The sequence below is a fragment of the Nerophis ophidion genome, linkage group LG14 (assembly GCF_033978795.1).
Source record: "Nerophis ophidion isolate RoL-2023_Sa linkage group LG14, RoL_Noph_v1.0, whole genome shotgun sequence".
NCBI classification, from domain to species: Eukaryota; Metazoa; Chordata; class Actinopteri; order Syngnathiformes; family Syngnathidae; genus Nerophis; species Nerophis ophidion.
Window position 1 is genome coordinate 3,739,521 of NC_084624.1, and position 12,071 is coordinate 3,751,591.

Genomic DNA, 12,071 nt, shown 5'->3' on the forward strand with positions numbered 1-12,071 from the left:
TCTCTCACAGTAGAGGTTTGGATATAAAGTTGTATTGCGTTTCAGTTGTTTAGTTTGACCATTAAGTGAGAAAGACCATAAGTTACAACTTGATGGTGTTTTAATCAAGTTAAGGGAAGAAGGACAGATTTTCACATTGAAGTTTTTTCCATTTGGGTATTTATTTATTTATTTATTTTTCGAAGTTCATGTTGCATAGTTTAATGTTCAATATTAAAGTGCTTATCTTTAACAATAAATAGCCTAATAATAAACCAGTGTTTTGTTGCTTTTCATGTCTTCCAAGCCTATGATAATGTGAATTAACTCATTATGACAATAATTTGTTGACACAAAAGAAATGGCAATCACTTTTACCTACAGAGGACACACAGCTAAGTAGTTTACTTCCTATTAGCAAATTTAATTTTACATTAATTTCCATCTTGTGTAAAGGACCCCCCAAAAAATGTCCTGCCCTTTTCTGACTTTGAGGCCCTGCCCCTCTATAATCATGTCCCTGAACAGCACCCATGGCTAGTTGGCGTAGCAATTGTCAGAATGAATTCTGTAAGATCTGCCCCAAAGCATCCGGTTTTACCCGCTAGCATTAGTCGAGATGACTTTGGTGTTCCAAGCATGGGAACAAAGAATGTGAGTGTAAAGGATTTTGCTGAGAAAAATAACTGGATGATATTCATTGAATTAAAGAAAATACATTGTCAAAAACGTGACTGACTGTATAGCATACCTGGCCCGGCACTTCAAGTGTGCTTCTGCTAGTCTGCACCGTATTGAAGCAGAATGAGTCAATAATGCCAGCCAAGGACGTTAAAATAAAAATCTAAAAGGCAGGCATTTATCTATTAAAATATGGAGAATCTGCTGATGGAATGCTTGCCGGAGAAAAAGCATAAAGATGCCATAGAAGTCCACTCTCGAAGGTAAATGTTGTACATTATTATTACTTCATAGATGTACTGTCCTTGTTTGTAGTACGTTCTATTGTATTGCTTTTCAAACAACATCTAATCTATAAATTAGTTTTTCTTTTTAAAAGGCATGCTACATTAAACTTGTGCTCTTTTGGGGGCGGGCCAAGCACCGATTGAATTTGTTATCATTTTAATGGGCGACATTGATTTCAGATACAAGTGTTTCCAGTTGTGAGCTCGGTCAAGAACGAATTAAGCTCCAAAATTAGGTCTACTAATGTGCTGCACTATAATATATATACCGCATATATTTATTCAGGCCAAAAATATGTAAAATTTACTTCTTTAAAAACGTGATGAAATGAATGAAGTCGCAAAATTCCATGACCGAAATGGTGAGAGACGACTGTATTTGAAATATGATGCAAAAACCTTTTGAGTTTGACTTGCTGAAACAAACTTTTTATCAAAGAAATACACACATAGATGTTACTTGATTCATTGCAGCTTCACAACTAAGTTGAGCAATGATGTTTCAACTTATATGCAGCAAGAGGTGTTTCATATTCTTAATGTCCCTACTGCTTGGAACCCCAAATATATTTTTTTCCAGCATTAATAATCAGTCTGTTTTTCTGTGTCAGTCCGCCTTTGACGCAATTCTTTCTGGAGTGTGGTGGCCTGGTGAGGACGGACAAGAAGCCAGCGCTCTGCAAAAGCTACCAGAAGCTGGTGTCGGACCTTTGGCACAAGAACAGGTTGGTTGCTTGAAGTTTATTTAAAATATGCATACAGTTTCAATGAGATACGTTACATGTTTTACATATTTTGATTTCATGTCCGAAAAGGAGTAGGAAAAAGCAAAGCTGATTTAATCCTACCCATTTTCCACTTCATAGCAATTAATAACACATGACAGACATGCACCTGGGGATAGGAGGATTGGCATCATTAAATTGGCCCTAGTGTAGAATGTGAGTGTGAATGTTGTCCGTCTATCTTTGTTGGCCCTGCAATAAGGTGGTGACTTGTCCAGGGTGTACCCCACCTTCCGCCCGAGTGCAGTCGGGGTAGGCTCCAGCCACCCCGCAACCCCAAACTGGACAAAACGGTTGAAAATGGATGTATGGGTGGATGGTTGTTCTCTTCCTGTTCTCATTTTATAACAAAATTGACATACATGAACTCTAAATACAACAGTTTTCCAAATAGATACTTAAGTCAATTATTATTCACTTAATGAGATGAATAATATCTTAATTTTTAAGTTCAAGACATTAATTATAATTTTCTTTCCTTGTACTCTGTAAACACTTGTCGTTTGAACAATTTCTTAAACTGGATCATATTGAAATATCATTAGATTTTTTTTGCTTAGTCCATTTTATAATTTAATTCCACATACTGACTGATATGCTAAAGGTTGTAATGTTGTACGTGCAAAGATATGTTTTAAGTCAGATTTTTCTCTAAGGTTATATTTAGGCATGGCATATAATGGCTTTTTTGCCGATATCTGTCAAGCTTGGACTGTGGAGGTTTGTGCTTCCTCGATGCAAGGATGATGTGGGACTAGTCAGGCATGAATGTAAGTACATGATATTTATTAAATAAAGAAACAAACTACAAAAAGGCAAACCAAGGACGCGCTCTGTGGCGGATAAAAATCAATACTATACTTAAAACTAGCACAATGGCATAAATACAAAAAAAACTTACACGGCATGGAACTGTGGACGAGGACGTGAAGGTTTAAACAGCATGGGTAGGGTGCGTGCGAGTGTGAGGATCCCAGAATGATGAACAGAAAAAGAGTGACTAAAGTAGCTGTGATGATTAGTGAAAACAGGTGAGGCTGAGAACAGGGACGTGACATGACAGGTGAAAAGTAATGAGTTGGCATGGAAACAAACAAAACCAGGAAGTGCAAAACATGACTGAATGTCCAAAATCAAAACATAACATGACAAAACAAAACATGGTCCATGGGTGTGACAATATCCCATTTTCCGATATTGTCCAACTCTTAATTACGATTCCGATATCAACCGATACCGATTTAAACAGTCGTGGAATTAACACATTATTATGCCTAATTTTGTTGTGATGCCCCGCTGGATGCATTAAACAATGTAACAAGGTTTTCCAAAATAAATCAAATCAAGTTATGAAGAAAAAGCCGACATGGCACTGCCATATTTATTATTGAAGTCACAAAGGGCATTATTTTTTTTAACATGCCTCAAAACAGGAGCTTGGAATTTGGGACATGCTCTCCTTGAGAGGGTGTATATTGTAGCGTCCCGGAAGAGTTTGTGCTGCAAGGAGTTCTGGGTATTTGTTCTGTTGTGCAACGATGCGGACGTTCTCCCGAAATGTGTTTGTCATTCTTGTTTGGTGTGAGTTCACAGTGTGGTGCATATTTGTAACAGTGTTAAAGTTGTTTATACGGCCACCCTCAGTGTGACCTGAATGGCTGTTGACCAAGTAGGACTTGCATTCACTTGTGTGTGTGTGTGTGTGAAAAGCCGTAGGTATTATGTTACTGGGCCAGCACGCAAAGGCAGTGCCTTTAAAGTTTATTAGGGCTTTGTACTTCTTCCTACGTCCGTGCACACAGCGGCGTTTTAATAAGTCATAAAATGTACCTTTTGAAACCGACAATTTTGAAAGCAAAATTTCGATATTACATTTTAAAGCATTTATCGGCCGATAATATCGGACATCTCTAGTTATATTCCTCCTCGTGTGTTGAGAAGAATTGTTGTACATTCTTAGGTAGCAAGTGGTAGTTTGCTTTGTACATAAGTTTAGCTGTTTGCAAATGTACCAAATCGTTGAATTTCAATATTTTGGATTTGAATAATAACAAGTTTTTATGTTTTCCACAGCCAACATTATGTATTATTGTAATTTACCTTTTTTGTAACACTATTAATGAATCAAGTGTACTTTTGTAGTTATTCCCCCATATTTCTACAGAATAACTTAGATATGGTAACACTACCAAGCAGTAAAGAAAGTGTAGTGATTTTTGGTTTAGAACAGGCCTGGGCAATTATTTTGCTCGGGGGGCCAGATTTAGATTAAAAAAAGTGTCTGGGGCCCGGTATATCTATTTTTAGGAACACTAATACAAAACCTCACAATAATGATTGAAAGCTCAAAATGGTATGACAGACCGCCTTAAAAAACGGAATGGAATTTGACATTTTTTTTCACTAAATGAGACACCCAGAATGTACATGAAAATAAAGAATGTTGTATTTACAATAATAACTACAAAGGATAAAACACTGAATATCGACAACATATTTCACGAAAAAGCGAAACACAACAAAAATGCAACAAACAGTGAAATAGGAACGCGAAGGGTAAACAAAAAACCCACATCCAATCTGAGATGTCTCATAGTGACCAAAGTAACTAATTAGATGACCATAATAACTAATTAGATGACCATAGTAACTAATTAGATGACCATAGTAACTAATTAGATGACCATAGCAACTAATTAGATGACCATAGTAACTAATTAGATGACCATAGTAACTAATTAGATAACCATAGTAACTAATTAGATGACCATAGTAACTAATTAGATGACCATAGTAACTAATTAGATGACCATAGTAACTAATTAGATGACCATAGTAACTAATTAAATGACCATAGTAACTAATTAGATGACCATAATAACTAATTAGATGACCATAGCAACTAATTAAATTACCATAGTAACTAATTAGATAACCATAGTAATTAATTAGATGACCATAGTAACTAATTAGATGACCATAGTAACTAATTAGATGACCATAGTAACTAATTAGATGACCATAGCAACTAATTAAATGACCATAGTAACTAATTAGATAACCATAGTAATTAATTAGATGACCATAGTAACTAATTAGATGACCATAGTAACTGGTATATCATGCAGATTCCAAGCATTGAAAGACTCAGTGTAGTTGAAGACTTGCGGTCATTAGAAAACACATCATAATGGCAGCTACACTTTCCCTCTTAAAGATCTAAAACAATTATTTGGGAATGTCCGGCCGGCCTGATTGAAAAGCTCAACGGGCCTCATGCCTTAATATGCCCAGGTCTGCTTTAGAATATATTTGGCTTTTTTCATTTAAGAAATAGTTCTATGTGTTTGCCACTTTTACCATGAATTGATTAACGTGGACCCGACTTAAACAAGTTGAAAAACGTATTGGGGTGTTACCATTTAGTGGTCAATTGTACAGAATATGTACTGTACTGTGCAATCTACTAATAAAAGTTTCAAACAATCAAGACTTTTCTTAAAGCTGGACTTTGTGCTGCTGACTAACTTTGTATGTGTCTTGTCATTGCAGACCCTCCTATGTGGTCCCTACTAGTCTGTTCCAGGGAATTAAAGCCATAAACCCAATGTTCAGGGGATATTCTCAGCAGGTGTGTGATGTTTTGCCGGAGCTCTCTCCTTTCAGGCCGAAAAGACAAATTGATGTTTTCTTTTGGCTAGTCAGTTTTTGTGGAAATGATTTAGCTGAGACATCTTCATTCGTCGCGACACGCAGGAATTATCATGTCTTTGAAAGAAGTTGTTTGGAGCTCACTTTGATTTTTTTGTTATGCTGTGTGTTAGTTTGGCATCAAAACAAACTTTAAAACTCCCCACCGGAACTAACTTGCTGTTCCGCATTGTGTGCAGGACTCGCAGGAGTTTCTGCGCTGCTTGATGGACCAACTTCACGAGGAGCTGAAGGAGATACTACCTGAGCCGTACGAGCAGTCCAGTGACATTACGATAGGCGACTGCCCGGAGCAGGACAACCGTAGCCAGTCGGACAATGACTTCCAGTCGTGTGAGTCATGCGGCAGCAGCGAGCGGGCCGAAAACGAGGCGCAGCCCGCCAGCATGCCGTCAGACAACGAGATGGAGATGCTGATTCCCGAGCAAGATGACATCCAGGCCAATAGGGAGTGGCAGAAAGAGAAGAACATGATCAACGACATCTACCGCTGCGGCGTGAACGATGTCATGGAGGACAACAACACAGGGGACATGGACAAGGATGTGGACACCACCACAGAGACCAACACCATCATCAGCAGTCAGGGACACATTAAAGTGCAAAGCAGGACATCAGGTAATTAAAAAGAGACACTGTTAATGAATGTTGACATTGAGCATCAATAATCTTCTGTAGAATCTTTTCCAGACATCCAAATATCCAAACTCGCAAGACCCCAAAGCCCAGTGCCCATGGAGGGGCACATTTCCAAAATATCCACCAGTCCACCCAAAGCTTCCTCTGTCTGGCCTTGCCTCAACGCTGCACACAAGAAAGGTATGATACCATCTTTACTGACATGTTTGTGTAAGTGAGCGTCTGCTCAGCTGTCATTAGCAAATAAAAGATCTTTTACAAACACCCTTTCCATATGCTTTGGGAAATTGTGTTAGATGTAAATATAAACGGAATACAATGATTTGCAAATCCTTTTCAACCCATATTCAGTTGAATGGGCTACAAAGACAAGATACTTGATGTTCAAACTCATAAACGTTATTTTTTTTGCAAATAATAATAAACTTAGAATTTCATGGCTGCAACACATTCCAAAGTAGTTGGGAAAGGGCATGTTCACCACTGTGTTACATCACCTTTTCTTTTAACAACACTCAATAAACGTTTGGGAACTGAGGAAACTAATTGTTGAAGCTTTGAAAGTGGAATTCTTTCTCATTCTTGTTTTATGTAGAGCTTCAGTCATATTTTACGCTTCATAATGCGCCACACAAATTCGATGGGAGACAGGTCTGGACTGCAGGCGTGCCAGGAAAGTACCCACCCTCTTTTACTACGAAGCCACGCTATTGTAACATGTGGCTTGGCATTGTTTTGCTGAAATAAGCAGGGGCGTCTACTTTGAGAAACGTTGTTCTTAAACTGTTTGACTATTTGCTCACGCAGTTGTGGACAAAGGGGTGTACCTCGCCCCATCCTTTCTTGTGAAAGACTAAGCATTTTTTGGGAAGCTGTTTTTATACCCAATCATGGCACCCACCTGTTCCCAATTAGCCTGCACACCTGTGGGATGTTACAAATAAGTGTTTGATGACCATTCCTCAACTTTATCAGTACCTATTGCAACTTTCCCAACTTCGTTGTCACGTGTTGCTGGCATCAAACTCTAAAGTTAATGATTATAAAATACAACAATGCAATATTCAGTGTTGACAGCTAGATTTTTTGTGGACATGTTCCATAAATATTGATGTTAAAGATTTCTTTTTTTGTGAAGAAATGTTTAGAAGTAAGTTGATGAATCCAGATGGATCTCTATTACAATCCCCAAAGAGGGCACTTTAAGTTGATGATTACTTCTATGTGTAGAAATCTGCATTTATAATTGAATCACTTGTTTATTTTTCAACAAGTTTTTAGTTATTCGTATATCTTTTTTTTCCAAATAGTTCAAGAAAGACCACTACAAATGAGCAATATTTTGCAGTGTTATACAATTTAATAAATCAAAAACTGATGACATAGTGCACCAAAAATGCTTTGCTCTGATTAGGGGGTACTTGAATCAAAAAAATGTTCACAGGGGGTACATCACTGAAAAAAGGTTGAGAACCACTGGGCTAGTACATTTTAGGTGTAGCTCTGGATTAGGGCTGAATGATTAATTGCAATTTAATCATAATGTGATAAAATGCGGTTTTCCAACCGCGAGGGCTGCAGTTAGAATGGTCATGAGTTATGTTATGTGTGGTCAAATACCCCAATTTGTCAATTCGTTTATTTTTTTAAATAATTATGAATTGCGTCACTGTGTTAAAGAGAAACTGCACTTCTTAAAAATTGTGCCTCCAGCTCCCAATCCTGACGAAAGACAAGAAGACAAACGTTTTTTTTATTTTGCATTCCAATTTGTAGTAATCGTCTTGTTCTCGGTGGCTAGAAATGCAGCTAATGGAAGCAGTCTGTTCTGCCTCTAAATCACTTTGAAAATGCATCCAAAAACTGCCAACAATATTAAGTTACATTCCATAACCTATATAACAACCAAGTTGTAGTTACATTGTTATTGTAATAGTGAACTCTGAGGAACTCAGCATAATTATTGAATTGTTTGCAACGCACAATACAATACGATAGGACACCAATCTGTACTGACTAAAAAAAATGAATAATGCTATTGTAGCGTTTGTAAAGTATTAGCTCATATTTCATGTTTTGTTTGTACACAGCTAGCTGCACAGTGTATGTAGTGTGGTTTTATGGTGATGTACTGCATGTATCATGATCAATATTACAGTGACTTACTCGATGGACAGTTGCCTGTTTGTTCCAGTTGGCCGGGGACATTTTTGCCAGCTGATTTTGGGTATGCACGGCATGTATGTTGGCTCCAAGTTTCACATCTGCAGCGTCAAATCACGTCCACCAAACTCTCTGGGCTTACATCTGCTCCAACGTGTCACCCTCTCTTTGTGCTCGCTTCTAAAAGGCGGCAGTTGGTCCAAGTCTGCCATGATTACAACACATTCGCCTTTCTTTCCAGAAGTAGGGACACACATTTGTTGCCAAAAGTCAGAAGTGCGCTGCTAGGGAAAAATAAATAAATGTGATGAGCATTTTTTTTTTAATCATCTTTAAAATCATATAAAAAATCGGTCCAGAGTGACCGAAGTGTCCGATACATGTTCATCCATCCAGGACTCTGAAGCTCGTTCATCCTGCCAGAGAGAGCGCAACCATCCACCATGACAACCGATTGCAAACACGGCCCAAACCTCTGCCCTCTCTCCCGCCACTCAACGGCACCTAAGTAGCACCACCATAGGATGAATTTCATCTTTTCTAACGTATTGCTGGGAAAAATCGGATTGGGTGAAGCCGCAATATTTAAAGTGCGATGTAGCGAGGGACGGCTGACGATTATTTTCCAAAATTGCTCATACCTAATTTGGATCCGCAGTTTTTTTTTTGGAAGCTAGAAGTTAAATGTCACTTTGCAATATGTATTACCGCCGTCTTACCGGATGAGAGCTGCAACTTTGATTGATTGATACTTTTATTAGTAGATTGCACAGTACAGTACATATTCCGTACAATTGACCACTAAATGGTAACACCCCAATAAGTTTTTCAACTTGTTTAAGTCGGGGTCCACGTTAATCAATTCATGGTACAAATATATACTATCAGCATAATACAGTCATCACACAAGTTAATCATCATAGTATGTACATTGAATTATTTACATTATTTACAATCCGGGGGGTGGTTGGGGAGCTGTGGTTGATATCAGAACTTCAGTCATCAACAATTGCATCAACAGAGAAATGGACATTGAAACAGTGTAGGTCTTATTTAGTAGGATATGTACAGCCAGCAGAGAACATAGTGAGTTCACATAGCATAAGAACAAGTATATACATTAGAAGTACATTTGAGTTGTTTATAATCCGGGGAGATGGGATGTGAATGGAGGAGGGTATTAGTAAAGTGTTGAAGTTGCCTGGAGGTGTTGTTTTAGAGCGGTTTTGAAGGAATATAGAGATGCACTTACTTTTATACCTGTTGGGAGTGCATTCCACATTGATGTGGCATAGAAAGAGAATGAGTTAAGACCTTTGTTAGATCGAAATCTGGGTTTAACGTGGTTTGTGCAGCTCCCCCTGGTGTTGTGGTTATGGTGGTCATTTACGTTAAGGAAGTAGTTTGACATGTACTTCGGGATCAAGGAGGTGTAGTGGATTTTATAGACTAGGCTCAGTGCAAGTTGTTTTACTCTGTCCTCCACCCAACTCATGGCTGTTTTTGCAGAACATGTTTACAAATGGCTTCCTGTTTCTTTCCTGCTTTGTTTTCTTTTACACACTTCAGCCGCCAAGCTGAAGCTGCCATTACTGTCATTATGTCCGTCTTGTTTTGCCACTGTCTCATCGCTGCATCTCCACAGCAGTCAGCACCTTCTCCCCACCTAAGAGCAAGTGTCAAAAGAAATACCGCAGCGTCATCTCGGACGTCTTTGACGGGACCATCGTGAGCTCGGTGCAGTGCCTCACCTGCGATCGGGTCAGTGCCTCGAAGTAAATAGCGCATCTGAGCGGCACTCTCAAACATCACACTTAACAACCCCTGGACTGTGCGTCTTCGCAGGTGTCCGTCACATTGGAGAACTTCCAGGATATCTCCTTACCCATCCCGGGCAAGGAAGACCTGGCCAAGCTCCACTCCTCCACTCACCAGACATCCCTGGTCAAAGCCGGCTCCTGCGGGGAAGCGTACGCGGCGCAGGGCTGGATCGCCTTTGTCATGGAGTACATCAAGAGGTGTGGAACAACATCACGAGCCCCAAAGAGGCCGTTTTTAGCCATCGAAAAATTGAAATCACAGAAGAAATTTCCAATGCAATAGATAGTAAAAAATGTGCGTCAGCAGTGTTTATGGATCTAACTAAAGCATTTGACACAATTAATCACAATATTTTAACAAAAAAACTAGAACAATATGGCATTAGAGGGTTAGTCTTAAATTGGATAAGAAGTTATTTAACGAACAGGAAACAATACGTGAAGCTAGGTGGACACACTTCCACAATGCTAAATATTTCCTGTGGTGTACCTCAGGGATCAATACTAGGACCTAAATTATTCAATCTCTATATAAATGACATTTGTAAAGTTACAAGAGATTTACAGTTAGTATTATTTGTGGATGATACAACAGCGTTTTGTTCAGGAGAGAACACACAGAAGATAATACAAATAATAACTGAAGAAATGAACAAATAAAAAAAATGGTTTGACAAAAACAGACTATCATTGAATCTCAGTAAAACTAAAATAATGCTATTTGGTAACAGTAGAAAAGAAAGTCAAACACAAATACAAATAGACGGAATAGAAATTGAAAGAGTAAATGAAACCAAATTTCTAGGTATAATGATTGATGATAAATTGAACTGGAAATCTCATGTAAAAAATATACAACATAAAGTAGCAAGAAATACGTCAATAATGAATAAAGCCAAATATGTTCTAGACCAAAAATCACTTCTTATTCTCCACTGCTCACTAGTGCTACCATATCTGAGTTGCTGTGTAGAAATATGGGGAAATAATTACAAAAGTACACTTCATTCACTAACAGTGTTACAAAAAAGATCAGTTAAAATAATACATCATGTTGGATATAGAGATCATACAAACCTGTTATTTATTGAATCAAATATACTGAAATTCCACGACATACTGGAATTGCAAACAGCTAAGATTATACACAAAGCAAACTATAACTTGCTTCCCAAGAATATACAACAATTCTTCTCAACAAAATAAGAGAAATATAATCTTAGAGAAAAATGTAATTTAAAACATTTGTATGCACATACAACACTTAAGACCTTCAGTATGTGGAATTAAATGATGGAATGGATTAAGCAAAGCAATCAAACAATGTACTAATATGATCCACTTCAAGAAACTCTTCAAACTGGAAGTGTTTACAAAGTACAAAAAAGAAGAACTACGATAAACATTCTGATTTTACTCACCCATTCATTCTCAAAATAATCTGATTTATCTCATCGTATGGAATAAAACTTGCTTCACCAATTATTTATTTGTTTATTTATTTTTATCGTGATTACTTATTACTTATGGAGTATACATTGTGAATACATTGAGAACAGGAAGTGAACAAAAGTTTTAGCAAGTGTTATGTAAAGAAAAGGGGTAGGATTAAATAAACTCTGCTTCTTCCTACTCCTTTTCGAACACGTTGAATAGAGAAACTGGAAATTGTGATGCATCATGTTGTATGCTTGCATGTTCCAAATAAACTCAAACTCAAACTCAATCGTGTTAAAAAAGCTGATGAGTTTTACCAGGGGAATTTTGTACAGGATTTATAATAAATGCTGTCTGCTTCAATTTTTAGCTGGTTCTGGGGTCCAGTGGTGACGCTACAAGATTGTCTGGCAGCCTTTTTTGCCAGAGATGAGCTGAAAGGTGAGCCAGTGGATACTTCTTTTTACTTGACACAATATACGATTTAAATGTTGTTTTTCATGATGCGCTTTCGTAGGAGACAACATGTACAGCTGTGAAAAATGCAAGAAGTAAGTATTTCCTTTTGT

The 12,071-nt window shown here is 37.8% G+C and overlaps 1 protein-coding gene across 4 annotated transcripts in view; it reads left to right on the forward strand.

Annotated features, from left to right (window-relative positions):
- usp33 (ubiquitin specific peptidase 33) overlaps nt 1–12,071 on the forward strand; it is a 41,250-nt gene that overhangs the window by 16,978 nt on the left and 12,201 nt on the right. The window contains exons 8-15 of one of the 4 annotated variants that reach the window (XM_061919652.1): nt 1,559–1,672; nt 5,285–5,363; nt 5,623–6,061; nt 6,122–6,262; nt 9,891–10,006; nt 10,091–10,263; nt 11,873–11,943; nt 12,020–12,053. In XM_061919652.1, coding sequence (XP_061775636.1) covers nt 1,559–1,672; nt 5,285–5,363; nt 5,623–6,061; nt 6,122–6,262; nt 9,891–10,006; nt 10,091–10,263; nt 11,873–11,943; nt 12,020–12,053 — 1,167 coding nt within the window. The remainder of the gene's footprint in view (nt 1–1,558; nt 1,673–5,284; nt 5,364–5,622; nt 6,062–6,121; nt 6,263–9,890; nt 10,007–10,090; nt 10,264–11,872; nt 11,944–12,019; nt 12,054–12,071) is intronic. The other 3 variants (XM_061919653.1, XM_061919654.1, XM_061919655.1) reach the window with 3 other exon arrangements.